Source organism: Oncorhynchus mykiss, chromosome 15 (assembly GCF_013265735.2).
Source record: "Oncorhynchus mykiss isolate Arlee chromosome 15, USDA_OmykA_1.1, whole genome shotgun sequence".
NCBI classification, from domain to species: Eukaryota; Metazoa; Chordata; class Actinopteri; order Salmoniformes; family Salmonidae; genus Oncorhynchus; species Oncorhynchus mykiss.
This window is the reverse complement of record NC_048579.1, coordinates 69,418,367-69,434,306: the sequence shown is the minus strand read 5'-3', so window position 1 is coordinate 69,434,306 and position 15,940 is coordinate 69,418,367. Positions and strand designations below refer to the sequence as shown.

The following is a 15,940-nucleotide window of genomic DNA, read 5'->3' as shown; positions in this document are numbered from 1 at the left end:
AATATGACTTTTCTTCTGAACTTTCGCCTGGACCTGCCTTTTTGAAATCGGACACTGTGGTGGGATTAACAACACGTTTATCTTTAAAATGGTGTATAATACATGTATGTTTGAGGAATTTTAATTATGAGATTTCTGTTGTTTGAATTTGGCGCCCTGCACTTTCACTGGATGTTGGTCAGGTGGGACGTTTGCGTCCCACGCACCCTAGAGAGTTTACGAATAGGACATACAGTTGATTGAAACAATGCGAAAACCTAACAAATTGCCTATTGTTAAGGTAGAGGCACACCCAGGTAGGAGTGATTATGCTAGTATTGGTAACAGCATAGCTGATGAGGCTGCCAAATTGGCTGCTTCCCGTTGTCACACACATGCATTCTATTTGAGTCATCTGAAACTAATGATCTTGAGAAACAGCAGCAGGCTGATATTCTCAATCACCAAGTGTGGAGGGAGAGAGGGTGTGCTCTTTTTCCCAGGACTAGCTTATGGCTGCATCTTTTGTCTGACATGCCCTGTTTACCATCAACCATGATCTCTACTATTTGCCGATTGGCTCATGGAGTGAGCCATTCGTCAAGGGGGGATATGAAGGAGGAGAAGATTTCGGCCCAATGGTTTTGCCCGGATTTGAATCAGCACGTAAAACAGTTAATTTACCATTGCGCGACATGTTTGTTATATAACAGACAAGGGAACTCCACTACAACCAGGGAAGTTCCCCACTCCAAAAGGACCTTTTGTCCACCTTGCTATGAATTTCATAGACATGGTAGAGTGAAAAGAAAGAAAGAGATACTGCCTGGTGATAATTGACAGGTTCACCAGGTGGGTGGAAACATTTCTCACTACCAATTGTGTTGCGCGAACAGTTGCAAAATTGCTAGTCAGGGAAATCATACCCAGGTTCGGAGTGTTTGAGGTTTTGTCTGCAGACAATGGCACCCATCTCATAGGAGATGTGGTTGCCCAAGTGGCCAAAATTATGGGTGTTGACCAGAAGTTTGTGTCCATCTATCAACCGCGGAGTAACAGGAGTTACTGAGAGGGCTAATCAGACCCTGAAAGGCTCCCTTGCCAAACTATGCCATTCCACAGGAATTGTCCTCATGAAAATGCGCAGCAGCCTTAACAAAGGTATTGGGTGTACACCTTATGAAATGTTAACAAGACGACCAATGAACACCCCAGGGGTGAGACCTATGACTGACCGACAGACATAACTGAGGCACAGTGTGATGACATTGAGTACATGAAATAACTAACTTCTATTGTCAGTTTTCTCCACTCTCACACTAGGAAAGCAGCAGAACCAATCCCAGGTAAAGGATCCAGATGCTCTGACCATCTGCGTAGGAGACTGGGTGGAACTACGAGTCCATAAAAAAAAAATGGAACCAGCCAAGATGGATGGGACCCTTCCAGGTGACCATGGCAACACCGACTTCAATCCGGGTAGCAGAGAGGTCCTGCTGGCTTCATCTCTCCCACTGCAAGCATCTCCCAAAGTGGAAGCCATGGATGAGCGACTGGACAGAAGCAGAGGGCCCAGACCAAAAGGCTGGAAAGAAAGATGAAAAAGAAGGCTCTAGCCAAAGTGCAGAAGAAAGAGACATCATTTCACACTCACACTGAGGTTCTGTAACTAGGAGGCAGAGACTACACTGGGTCTGGTGGTTTGTTTTCCTCATCCTCCTTTCCATGGGTCTCCTTGTTGGCGCAGCCACAGGTCCCCCTGGGTGATCTGAGGAAAACAACAAATTAATACAAATGGTGAGACAAATTGGAAATCAGAGTAAGAGGCCAGGAACCCAGGTTTTAGTGTTTAGAAAGCCTACATCAACCACTGAACTGTTCGGGAGTCAGGTTGAGCCTATGAGAAGGACGGAGTTTGAATGTGGGTTTTTATACTTTATGCAGGGAGGTAATGAGAAACAACCTACTAGGCGAAGGAAGACCACAGGACTGTCCTTTGGGAGAAGAACTGAGAGGTTAGCCGGGGAACATGGGACACGTATGTTGGGGTGGTCACAAGAAGGGAGCAAACTTACCTAATGTGGTAGAAGGAAGCAGGCAGATCCCTCTATGGCCTAGAACTCGCCTCGGGAGAGGTGAGTCAGTCTTCACGGTAAGAACTACCCACTCCCAGCAGGCACCTGTGGATAGAATTGTTAGAAAATGGAGGCTTGAGCATCAATCCCATACTGACCTCCCTAAGCCCGAAATCAACCCCTGCTCTGTGTCTTTGTTCCAGGGTGTGTTGAGGGGTGCTGTCCGTCCTCCCAGGCCATAGTGCACCAGCAGATAGGGTCAAAGTAGTGGAATGGGGCAGTGTGTTTTTAATGAGTGTAGGAGGTGGTGTCTAGGGCTATATTTCACTTTCTTAGAGGAAGAGGACTACTGAAGGTAATAATATTTTTTAAATAACAACGCACCGTGCAATGATTTCCAAGATTTTACTGAGTTACAGTTCATATAAGGAAATCAGTCAATTGAAATAAATAAATTAGGCCCTAATCTATGGATTTCACATGACTGGGGATACAGACATGCATCTGTATGATGCACATGCATCATTTCCTGGAAAGCCAGGGGCACACTCCAACACTCAGACATCATTTACAAATTAAGTGTGTTTAGTAAGTCCGCCAGATCAGAGCAGTAGGGATGACTAGGGAGGTTCTCTTGATAAGTGTGTGAATTGGACCCCTTTCCTGTCCTGCTAAGCATTCAAAATGTTACGAGTACTTTTGGGAGTCAGGGAAAATGTATGGAGTAAAAAGTACATTTCTTTAGAAGGATCTCAGGATCTCGTCACGGTACCTCTGTGCATCAAAATTGCAATCGATAAAATGCCATTGCTTAAGCTTAAGCCTGTCCATACCTTAACCCCACCTTCACCATGGTGCACTTTGTTAACAACATCCATAAACCCCTCACCCACACAACGCCATACACATGGTTTGCAGTTGTGAGGCCGGTTGGACATACTGACAAATTCTCTAAAACGATGTTGTAGGCGACTTATGGTAGAGAAATTAACTTTCAATTATCTGGCAACATCTCTGGTGGACATTCCCGCAGTCAGCATGCCAATTGCACACTCCCTCAAAACTTGAGACATTTGTGGCATGTTTTGTGTGACAAAACAGCACATTTTAGAGTGGCCTTTTATTTTCCCCAGCACAAGGTGCACTAGTGTATTGGTCATGTTGTTTAATCAGCTTATTGACATGCTATACCTGTCGGGTGGATGGATTATCTTGGCAAGGGAGAAACCCCTCCTCTGATTTGATTTTTAAACAAATGTGTGCACACAATTTGAGAAACTTTTTGTGCATATGGAACATTTCTGGGATCTTTTATTTTAGCTCATGAAACATGGGACCAACACTTTACATGTTGCATATATATTTGTATCCGAATAGATAGACCGTGACTGGCCTCACACTCCAGTACAATAGGTGGCGGTGTATAGAGCTAGAAATTGGATGCGATCCGTCAACCAAATCCTGAAGAAGATGACGAAGAAGAAAAAGAAGAAGCAGCTGTTTATCCTCAGTCAGCACGGTTCATATTTACCTCAATAGTCAGCACAAGATTTACGTGGTTTTCAGCTTGAAATGGCAATGAGTCAGTTTCCCTTCTGCGTAATAGCCTAGAAACGCTAAAGATTCGGTGTTGCACGTCTGGACCAAAGGCTCCGGTTGTTTTCGTCGCTGTTCTGGTGCTTTACGGTGCAGAAGGATATGGTTTTCTCATCGTCCCAGCAAGTGGTGGTCGCATTTACGGCGGTGTTGTTTGCGTTTGTGGTGTTCCCTAGAATGTTCGGCGTAGGATCCGGAGCGAAGGAAACAAGAGGTTTTGATGCACGCTACAACAGAAAAGGTAGCATGAATTTTTAAAGAGTTTTTGAATTGGCAATGGGACTGCACCGTCATATTGTGTAGGCCTAGCCTATGCAATGTTTTGCTCCTGCCATGGTATATTTGTTTAGTAGCCTAACGTTTTACTATGTTCAAAATTGTCAAACGTATTTAAAACAAGATATGTCTATTTGCAAAAGTGTGCAATATCGTAGCCTCTTAAGGATTTCGCAATAAGACAAATGTCATGAATAGGCCTGTTCATCATCATAATCATCACCATTGTCTTCTAATTCTCTCATATTATTTCTCAGCGGGTCCGGGACCAGGACCGGGTGCAGTGAGAGGGCAGCCGGTCAACAAGAACACTGCTGGCTCCATGAGCAAAGCACAGACCCTGGAGAACATGCAGCAGATGAAGGTGATGATGGAGCAGGAGATGAAGGGTGACAAATACAAAACCAACAGCAACAAGGGCTACGTGTTCACGCTGATGCCGCTCTACGCCATCGGAGTCGGCCTCTTTGCAGCGTACAAATTTCTGAAGGTATAGGCTGGAGCAGGAATTCCACCATTGAAAAATATTGTAGCAGTGAGGATTGTGATGGGGTTGCTTGGGGATATCTAAACAGGCATGCGTGCAAACGCCTACACAGACAGAGAGAGAGAGAGAGCTGGATTGGAGTAGATTGCTAATCAGAGCAAACGTGATTGTGGTGAACTATGGTAATACTGTCAGTCTGAGCCTGAGTGGACTAAACACACATACGGCTCAGTCTTTTGATATCTCCCTTCTCTCTAAGATCAAGTCTGCAGATGACTCCCAAGCCCAAAAGAACAAGGATGCCAAAGGTCCCAAGAAGTCGGAGGAGACAGGTGTGTGCTGTGTCCATGTGGTGTGCCACAAGGGTCTGTTTGCATACCTTTGTTCATCTTACCCATCATGCAGATGCTTTTTTACATGGTTTTACATGGTGGCTTTCACTTTCCATAGAGAATCAGCTGTTTGTTTTACATGGTGGCTTTGTCTCTTTCCATAGAGAATCAGCTTACAGAGCTGGAGCAGCGGCTAGCGCAAACAGAGAAGATGCTCAACTCCATTCTGACCCAACTGGACCCATTGACAAGTTGGTAAGTAAGCCAACTTACCCATAAACCACAGAGCTCCGGTTTGTCTTCCATTTGTGTGTAATATTGCTCTGTAAATAACACCCCATGTAATTAAATACATGTCTGTCGTGATTAAGACCAGTTTGTCCTGACCAGGTAGTAATAGCAGTTATTAGGGGACGTTGCGTGGTCTTGATAAACTGTTGACACTATTGACCCTGCTGAATCTAAGAGCGTTTATGGTAATGGGACTCTGGGGTGTGTTGACCAGGCACCAAATGGGAGATAGTGTCTTACCGACGCACATTTCTGTATCAACTGGGTGTTGGGTGAAGTGGCCCCTAGGGTCTAGACGTCGATTTTTGAGTCTGTTTCGCATTTCCCCGACTAATGGTTAAGGTTAGGATTGGGGAAGCTGATCCTAGATCTGTACCTAGAGAAACTTCACCCCGGAGCTATGAACTGAACCTACGAAGGGCAACCGGTCAGGGACTGCGTTTCCCAGAGTTCTGTCCTCAGTGACCCCGCTCTCTCCTGGCCATTTCGCTCCTCTCCAGTGTCAAGTCTGTGGCCCAGGAACAGAAGAACGAGATCATGTCCCAACTCCAGTCCATCCGCCACCTGATGAAGAAGAGAGGCATGGACTGTCCATCCCTTAACATTGAAGGTATGTGGCCCCACCTCCTGCTGGGACATGTTCATTAGGCACCAAATGGAAGAATATAGACAAATAGGGACTACTTTGGGTTTCATTTATCAAAGGTTTGTAAAAAAGAACACAAAAAAAGACAAAAATAAAAGACTAAACCTTACGTTCTACAAGTTTTCCCGCTATGGTTGGTATTTACATATTTGACCTCGACAGGAAAGTGTGTGTATCTCCACACACATCTCAGACTCTGCCTCCACACAACTTCTTGTGGTTGAAGAATTGTATTGCAAGCAAATATTGTAATTTTGTGGAAGCTGCGTTGCTTGGTGACACCGGAATTACTGTAATTACTAACAATGCTGATAAACACAAAGCGTAATGATAAAACAGATTTTCCGTTGGTAAGGAGATCACTGGGCTTGTATGTTTATTATGCAATTCAATCATATTGCAGGACATCTGTCCTTTTCTGACATGAATGGTTTATTCCTGCTACTATACAACAAATATTTACCATTCAATAGGTCAAGCTTCCTGACAGGAAATAGACCAGCAGCCTAGACTATTTCAAGTATTTAACAGTAGGCTATGGAGTATTACCGTGCAGGAGTGTGACCTCATAACATATTTCATCTCTGAGCCTATACCAAGGCAGGAGATATTGATGAACAAAATATTGAACAACAGTTGGTCTTTTGTGTTGAAGCAGTGTGGGCTGTAGCACTTAGTTTAACATTTCTCAAATAGACAGTCAATCTTACGGAAATCACGGCCAGAGTTTGGGTCTCGCCTGTTTAGTTTGTTTTAATCTTTTTACAGTGACTTTTTCATTCTGCCAACACCTCCACAGTTTGTTGCGTATGCAAATTCTAGGATCTCCACGTGCCCAGAATTTAGTTTGAAATTCAGCACAATTGATAAATGAGGCCCCTGGATAAAAGTAAACTATTTTGTTTTCCGTTGCAACAAAAAATACAAATTTTAAATGATTTCTGTCGTGTTCCCTATTTCATATCACTCTGGTTTTCTTGGTATGGTATCTAAAAATGGGCCAGGTTGGAGCACCGCTCTCTCCTGAATGGTTTGGCATTCAGCTCCAAAAAGTAACTTTCTGACTCTTTTTTTTAATAAAAAAAATATATATATATATATACAGTGAACAAAAGTGTATGGAAAGTTGATTTTTTTGGGGGTGCAAAATTAACTTTATTTGACTTGGGGGAAATGAGTTGGGCAGCAAGAGTCACACACCCCATCATACATGATCCACATGAGCAGTATTGACATCATGACTCAAACACACCCATCCTGAAATGGGGTGTCTATTTGCGGTGACTATGGCGTACGGTCGCAACATTTCCCTTTTCCGTCTTTCAGAGCCGCAGTGCGAGAGGAACCTGGATGACCTCATCGAGTCTCTGGCAGCCCACGGCGACACCTCGCCAGAGGTGGTTGCTCCTGCGGAAGACGATCAAAGTGGTGTGGTGAAAGAGGAGGAGCCAGTCCACCAGCAGCACCACCCTGAATCCAAGGATGAGCACTCAGTGACCGACGCTGAGGAGGAGGACATGCCCTCCTTGGAGGATTCTTGTGAGACAAACATTGAGGACATAGGCCTAGCCCAGAACATTCCAGAAGAAATGCCTACAACTGGGCTCAGACGACGCAACAGGCTGGAATGAACAGAAAAAAGGGGGTTGTTTTAAACTGTACATGAATAAAGCCATACATGTATTTTCTCATTCTTAATGGCACTACTGCAGTCTGTTCAGTAATGCTCTTGCTTTTGGCTCGCAGTTGAATAATAATTTGGTCCAAGGTTGTGTGTGATGAAGGTGATTATTTTTCTTCTGTTCCATCCCTTAAAGCATAACAGATCCCTGGCTAGGCCCATGTGTAGGGTTAGGACTTACTCCTGACAAATAAAATCCCCAGAAGCCTAACTCCATATAACATTTGACTTAGGTCTGGAGGTTTTCCTTGTCAGGCCCCAAGTATGAGGCCTGAGTTTTCCATCCTTGAACCAAACGTTAGTTAGTATGTAAGGCACCTGTAAATGTGTTTTCATCACGTGACTGCTGCTTGGAAACCCTGTACATTATCATTATATGCTGCCATCTTTTAGAAGCGGTCATTTCGGCCCTAACTATCAAGACCTCAGTGTGTTATGCAATCTTGCAACTGCCATCCGTATGTCATAGAATAGTCAAAATAATAAAAAATGTCAAACATAGTTAACTATAAATAGCTACATTTAGTTTTTCTACTACGTACTCGAGTCTACAAGTGCAAGCTTGTGACGTTTGGCTTGTATGATTTGCTTGTTTTCAGACATCTTATGCATGTGTTTTTCTCTGCAACTGATCTTGAATGTCCTGGTGGATAAAACTGCATGAGTTCTCTTACTAGAGGGAGATGCAGGACAATCATGAATGTATTGATGACGTAGTCTAAATCATGCCTCTCCAACCCTGTTCCTGGAGAGCTACTGTCCAGTGGGTTTCTCTATAACCCTGTTCCTGGAGTGCTACTGTCCAGTGGGTTTCTCTATTACCCTGTTCCTGGAGAGCTACTGTCCAGTGGGTTTCTCTATAACCCTGTTCCTGGAGAGCTACTGTCCAGTGGGTTTCTCTATAACCCTGTTCCTGGAGAGTTACAGTCCAGTGGGTTTCTCTATAACCCTGTTCCTGGAGAGCTACTGTCCACTGGGTTTCTCTATAACCCTGTTCCTGGAGAGCTACTGTCCACTGGGATTCTCTATAAACCTGTTCCTGGAGAGCTACTGTCCAGTGGGTTTCTCTATTACCCTGTTCCCCGAGAGCTACTGTCCAGTGGGTTTCTCTATAACCCTGTTCCTGGAGAGCTACTGTCCACTGGGTTTCTCTATAACCCTGTTCCTGGAGAGCTACTGTCCAGTGGGTTTCTCTATAACCCTGTTCCTGGAGAGCTACTGTCCAGTGGGTTTCTCTATAACCCTGTTCCTGGAGAGCTACTGTCCAGTGGGTTTCTCTATAACCCTGTTCCTGGAGAGCTACTGTCCAGTGGGTTTCTCTATAACCCTGTTCCTGGAGAATTACAGTCCAGTGGGTTTCTCTCCAACCCTAATCTAGCACACGTGTTCCTAATAATTAGCTGGTTGATAAGGGGAATCCAGTTAGTTATAAGGGGTTTGTGGGAACCTACCGGAGGGTAGCTCTTCAGGAGCAGAGTTGGAGAGACCTGGTCTGAATTAATTTGTGTTAGTCTAGTTATGTAGTTCAGATTAAGCACGATGTGTGTATTTAGCCAACACAAACATGCATTCTGCTCTGTTTTATATTTGTTTCCTTTTTAAGTATTTTATGTGATCTATCGTTGACTGTAGTTAACACAGAAGTTAGCCTCTGGTTAGAACCAACCCAGTGAAACTACAGGATAGAACAGAAATCAAATTATCTCATTGGTTTTGTCTTAAATTGAACCCTACCTATTCCCTATATAGTAGGCCTCTGGTCAAAAGTAGGGAATATGGTGACATGATCTGTGTAGTAATACTGTACCAGCAATCAAATAATCACGTTTGTGTAGAAATGCTGTACCACAAGACTTTTCAAAACACTGACAAATATCTTGTCTTGTGATAACTATAGCTTTGGAGCAAATGTTTAGCGAACACACAATTCATATATCTGGAAACTATAGAAACACTGCGATGTTTGTCTCCTGTTTGAGAGGTCATTTGTTCGGCTAACTCTATTTATTTTGTGTAGCTGTGCTCTTGGGCATAACTGAGGAATGTTGAAAGATGGGAGAAAATGTTCCACTCCTTACTAGAAAATAAAGGTGCTATGTGGCAACCCTTTTTGTGTGAATATTTACTCCATTTCATGAATCTATTTGATGGATTGATTGGATTTCAAATCAAATTTTATTTGTCACCTACACATGGTTAGCAGATGTTAATGCGAGTGTAGCGAAATGCTTGTGCTTCTAGTTCCGACAATGCAGTAATAAGCAACGACTAATCTAACCTAACAATTCCACAACTACTACCTTATACACACAAGTGTAAAGGGATAAAGAATATGTACATAAAGATATATGAATGAGTGATGGTACAGAACGGCATAGGCAAGATGCAGTAGATGGTATCGAGTACAGTATATACATATGAGATGAGTAATGTAGGGTATGTAAACATTATATTAAGTGGCATTGTTTAAAGTTGCTAGTGATACATTTTTTACCTCAATTTCCATCAATTTCCATTATTAAAGTGAGCTGGAGTTGAGTCAGTATGTTGGCAGCAGCCCCTCAATGTTAGTGGTGGCTGTTTAACAGCCTGATGGCCTTGAGATAGAAGCTGTTTTTCAGTCTCTCGGTCCCTGCTTTGATGCACCTGTACTGACCTCGCCTTCAGGATGATAGCGGGGTGAACAGGCAGTGGTTCGGGTGGTTGTTGTCCTTGATCTTTATGGCCTTCCTGTGACATCGGGTGGTGTAGGTGTCCTGGAGGGCAGGTAGTTTGCACCCGGTGATGCGTTGTGCAGACCTCACTACCCTCTGGAGAGCCTTGCGGTTGTGGGCGGAGCAGTTTCCGTACCAGGCGGTGATACAGCCCGACAGGATGCTCTCGATTGTGCATCTGTAGAAGTTTGTAAGTGCTTTTGGTGACAAGCCAAATTTCTTCAACCTCCTGAGGTTGTAGAGGTGCTGCTGCGCCTTCTTCACAACGCTGTCTGTGTGGGTGGACCAATTCAGTTTGTCCGTTATGTGTTCGCCGAGGAACTTAAAACCTACCTCCCTCTCCACTACTGTCCCATCGATGTGGATAGGGGGGTGCTCCCTCTGCTGTTTCCTGAAGTCCACAATCATCTCCTTTGTTTTGTTGACATTGAGTGTGAGGTTATTTTCCTGACACCACACTCCGAGCGACCTCACCTACTCCCTGTAGGCCGTCTCGTTGTTGTTTGTAATCAAGCCTACTACTGTTGTGTCGTCCGCAAACTTGATGATTGAGTTGGAGGCAGGCATGGCCACGCAGTCGTGGGTGAATAGGGAGTACAGGAGAGGGCTCAGAACGCACCCTTATGGGGCCCCAGTGTTGAGGATCAGTGGAGTGGAGATGTCACCACCTGGGGCGGCCCGTCAGGAAGTCCAGTACCCAGTTGCACAGGGTGGGGTCGAGACCCATGGTCTCGAGCTTGATGACGAGTTTGGAGAGTACTATGGTGTTAAATGCTGAGCTGAAGTCGATGAATAGCATTCTCACATAGGTATTCCTCTTGTCCAGATGGGTTAGGGCAGTGTGCAGTGTGGTTGCGATTGCGTCGTCTGTGGACCTATTGGGGCGGTAAGCAAATTGGACTGTGTCTAGGGTGTCAGGTAGTGTGGAGGTGATATGGTCCTTGACTAGTCTCTCAAAGCACTTCATGATGACGGAAGTGAGTGCTACGGGGCGGTAGTCGTTTAGCTCAGTTACCTTAGCTTTCTTGGGAACAGGAACAATGGTGGCCCTCTTGAAGCATGTGGGAACAGCAGACTGGGATAAGGATTGATTGAATATGTCCGTAAACACACCAGCCAGCTGGTCTGCGCATGCTCTGAGGACGCGGCTGGGGATGCCGTCTGGGCCTGCAGCCTTGCGAGGGTTAACACGTTTAAATGATTTGCAGTATCATTCATACCTCAGGCTGACTTGTGGTTGAATGAGCTAAGCACAATAGAGCTTTAAGTAAAGGACCAACCCACAGCAGGCAGTGGATATCTACTGCTATAATTACACTGAGAAAAGAGCTGTCAGACTGCTCTGTGTGTAATGTTCCTCTGTATACAGAAGATGGCGGTAGAGGAACACAATACTTCAACGCAATTCCCCAGCAGAATCTTATTCAGACACTCAATACTTTTAGACCTGCTTCTATCTGAGCGAAATCAAAATGTCAGTTAAAATGTAAAACATCACAAATAGTCTGACCGTTGCCTTTATATAACAGTATATGCCTCTAACCAGACACTGTTATCCAAAGCAACTTACACTATGTGTATGTGATTCCCTGCAGGAATTGAACCCACAACCTAATCCTGGATGTTGCTTCCTTCATGCTCTTACCAACTGAGCTGTATCGCAGTCAGAACCGCGTTGCCTTGACTGAATGTCAGACAAACACTTCAAAAATAATTGACCAGATGTTTCAGCAAGAGGGAAGAAATTTTTTAAGAAACATTAAAATCCCTAAATAATATCCTGAAGCTATATTAGCTAGACATGTACTGTATACTTGTAGCTTAACTGTGAAGGTTCACAGTCATTCGCCACAAATTAATATGCCTCTTTTAATTAGCAGAACGCACCTCCGTTTCCATCTAATCAGGTCAAAATTTACCCCAGAGATTCAACCGACTTTCACTGCAATACCCGAGCTCGTCAATTAGTTAAATAAACTTCAATTACACTCCGTGGCAGCAAAGGGAGTCCTTTCACATGTAAGCAGTGCTATGATACCAGGGTCGTGTTCATCAGGCACCAAATGTTTTGAGTTATGCCGTATTGAACACCACCCTGCGGTTCTGCTTGTTGTGGTCCTCTTTTCCACACCCACTAAACCCTGTTAAGGAAACTACAGGTTAATAGTGCAACTGACGTCATTCGAAATGTAGGGTTCAAATCACTTTCCAAACTTGAATAATGCATATGAATATGCTGTTTAGCCTAAGGCTGTGTTTACACAGCCACCCTAAGAACCCAAAACTGATTTTCATCCTATATCCAGTCTATTTTTCTGAAAGTCCACACTCAGATTTACATGTGACCCATATCAGATTTGCGTATTCACACTGATGTAGCCTCTGAACCAGCAGGCCGATGCAATGTTCATTTTACATGTTGGGGTGGTTGTCATGGTAACAGAAGGTACTGTGCAAAAAAAAACACACAAAAGAACACTTCAGAGCAAAAACATCTGATCTGAGCTTCTAGACAGAGGTCGCATATGGAGGATGGGGTTTGTATCAGGATTGGTGCTATAAATTCGGAAGTCAAAAGATCAGATTCCATGTGTTTTTGTTGTTGTTGCTGTTTACACATTAGGGAGAAGTTCAAATAGGTATCATATATGCAAAATATCTGAATTGGGCTGCCTGTGTAAACTCAGCCTAATAGCGGCAGAAGATAAGCTATGTCACCAAACGGAAGCAAACTATACCAAAGCCCTTACTAATTTGGGTTGTGTCCAGAAGTTTATTGTGATGGTTCACTCAAACTGTCTTAGTATTTGTTTGTTTAATAGTCCACTGTTAATACGATCCCAAACAGTCTTGCATGTCAGTAGTCAAGTTTTCAAGATTTATTTTAATTTTATTTAACCTTTTTTTAACCAGGTAGGCTAGTTGAGAACAAGTTCTCATTTGCAACTGCGACCTGGCCAAGATAAAGCAAAGCAGTTTGACACATACAACAACACAGAGTTACACATGGAATGAACAAACATACAATCAATAATACAGTAGAAAAGTCTATATACAGCATGTGCAAATGAGGTAGGATAAGGGAGGTAAGGCAATAAATAGGCCATGGTGGTGAAGTAATTACAATATAGCAATTAAACACTGGAATGGTAGAATGTGCAGAAGATGAATGTGCAAGTAGAGATACTGGGGTGCAAAAGAGCAAGATAAATAAATAAATACAGTATGGGGATGAGGTAGATTGGATGGGCTATTTACAGATGGGCTATATACAGGTGCAGTGATCTGTGAGCTGCTCTGACAACTGGTGCTTAAAGCTAGTGAGGGGTGTAAGAGTCTCCACCTTTAGTGATATTTGCAGTATGTTCCAGTCATTGGCAGCAGAGAACTGGAAGGAGAGGTGGCCAAAGGAAGAATTGGCTTTGGGGGTGGCCAGTGAGATATACCTGCTGGAGCGCGTGCCACGGGTGGGTGCTGCTATGGAGCACTTTCAGTAGATACAGAGCACAAATTAGATGTTGATTCGTTTTGAGTCAACTATCTGTTTAGGTACAGTTGCTCCCATATTAATTGGAGGCATAGACAACAGACACCAATTGTTTAGCCTGACGATCAGTGGTCCTGTGGGTACACAACTTTTAATTGTTATTCCTTTGTCTGCCAATTTACACTAAACCTGTAGTCTAGGACCCCTGAGACTGAGTAAAGCCCTGCACGTTTCTCAAAGGGCTGGTTTCCCAGACACAGATTAAGCCTAGTCCTGGACTAACCAATTTTTCATGGAGATTCTCAATTGACCATGTTAGTCCAGGACAAGGCTTCATCTGTATCCTGGAAAGCAGCACATGGTGTTTGCTGTAGCTCTGTGTGGCCTAAAGACACCCATTGTCTGCCAGGGTCTTGTCTTGGACAAGTTTGCAATGTAGTCTTTCCTTGATTCTTTGTGTCCTCTCTCCACCTTTATCGTGGAGGACGAACAGAGAATTGTAGATGCTTGTTCATTGGGCATCTTAAATGTCAGCAAGCTAGTCTACTGGGAGAGAGGGAGAGCAGGGAGAGCTCATGATCTGGGATAAAATTAGGATAGGCCGAACAGGACGGCACAAAAAGTTCATGCTGAAATGAAGGCAAGGAGGTTGTGTGTTTGTGTGTGTGTTCAGGAACACTGCATCTCAGCCTTCACAAGGTCACTTTCTCATAGTTCTATGAAAGTGTTAGCTGATGTTTGAAAAGGCTTCATATTGGCAAGGCTTTGCCGATTCAGCAAGCTCTCAGGACTTTGTATAGAATGAATCTCTTCTTAACAGCCTTCTCTATCACAATTGTAACCAATTATCTTTCATTTTCATCCTCAGAGCCAAACTGGTCAAACTCTTTTGAACAAAATTCATTTTTTTGATTAGGCTAATATCCATGAAAACCTTTTAGTTTCCTGACTATAATAATGTCTTTGGTCAAATGGGAGTAGCTTACAGTGAACAAAACATACTAGTGGTCCTTATGCTGGACGTGAGCCATGTTACAATTCCCATCAAGTGTGTTAACCCTGTCGGCGCGATGTGAATGGTGTTTGCCTTTCAAGCCAGCGACCTTTCAAGCCAGCTTCCATACCCTGCAGTTTGCTATGCTGGTGTCAGAAGTGGGATGGCGGCTTTGAAGCCATCGGAGAGCACAGCCCGGATGTGTGAGGAGGCTGAGCAGTCGAAGCACGGGGAGGTGCCTTCCCTTTCAGAGGGGGCAGTGTAGCGATCCTCGCTATATATGAGCCATGTCACAATTCCCACCAAGTGGCTTAACCCTTTTGGCGCAATGAGTGTTTGCTTTTCACGCCAGCGACCCGGGTTCACTTCCCTGCCCCGCCATTCGCTACAATACTATGGCTCCTTGCTCTTGAAGAAAGTATCTTGTTGCCATAGCTCCTTGACAAATGTTAAATGTTATCTAAGTGCTGCTATCTGTTCTGTTTTTGTGTCAGGCCTGATTTGACACATTCAGACTAGTGCCATTTGAATTTGTCTTAGTCGATTTGCCCCGAAAATATTCATTTGTCTCAACTGTGTAAAATAAGCTGTGAGTACCACACAATGGAAGGTCAAACATTAGCCATTAAGCTAAGCTAGTTGAAGGGTATTTTTAGGAAATGTCTCTACTCATACAAACCCCCTCCTAGTTTTATAAAAATGTAATCTTTCTGAAAGATTTTTCATTATATTGTTTATATTATCTGCTTAAGTTCTAGTTGATTCAGATGAACTATATCCATGATATAGTTATTAGGCCTACTAGACAGAGAGGGTGGGTAGACTCTACCTATATCTGTGATATAGTTATTAGGCCTACTAGACAGAGAGGGTGGGTAGACTACCTATATCTGTGATATAGTTATTAGGCCTACTAGACAGAGAGGGTGGGTAGACTCTACCTATATCTGTGATATAGTTATTAGGCCTACTAGACAGAGAGGGTGGGTAGACTACCTATATCTGTGATATAGTTATTAGGCCTACTAGACAGAGAGGGTGGGTAGACTCTACCTATATCTGTGATATAGTTATTAGGCCTACTAGACAGAGAGGGTGGGTAGACCAGAGACATATATTTAAAGAGTTTGGACATTGTACTTTCTGCATCTAAATGTGCCTCTGGGGTGGCTTAAAATATGAAAAAATGATTGTGTAAAAATTTAACTTGCACTTGAACCCAAATGCATTCAAACCCAGGCTGCAAGAACCCTCCCTGGAGAAATGTCCATGCAGATCTACATGGTATGGGCAGCCTAGGAACCACCTTGGCTCTCTGAAACTTATTTTTTACCCTTCACTTCCCGATAAAGATCAGCTCTCTGGCAGTCTGGCTGTTCTAT

The 15,940-nt window shown here is 43.7% G+C and overlaps 1 protein-coding gene across 1 annotated transcript; it reads left to right on the top strand.

The window, feature by feature from the left end:
• The first annotated feature begins 3,498 nt into the window (after positions 1–3,498).
• Positions 3,499–9,467, top strand: LOC110499783. The gene is made up of 6 exons (XM_036945114.1): positions 3,499–3,891; positions 4,184–4,416; positions 4,673–4,745; positions 4,910–5,000; positions 5,537–5,646; positions 7,009–9,467. Exons 1-6 carry the CDS (start codon positions 3,753–3,755, stop codon positions 7,311–7,313), a joined length of 951 nt encoding a protein of 316 aa, XP_036801009.1. The 5' UTR covers positions 3,499–3,752; the 3' UTR covers positions 7,314–9,467.
• The last annotated feature ends 6,473 nt before the right edge of the window (positions 9,468–15,940 follow it).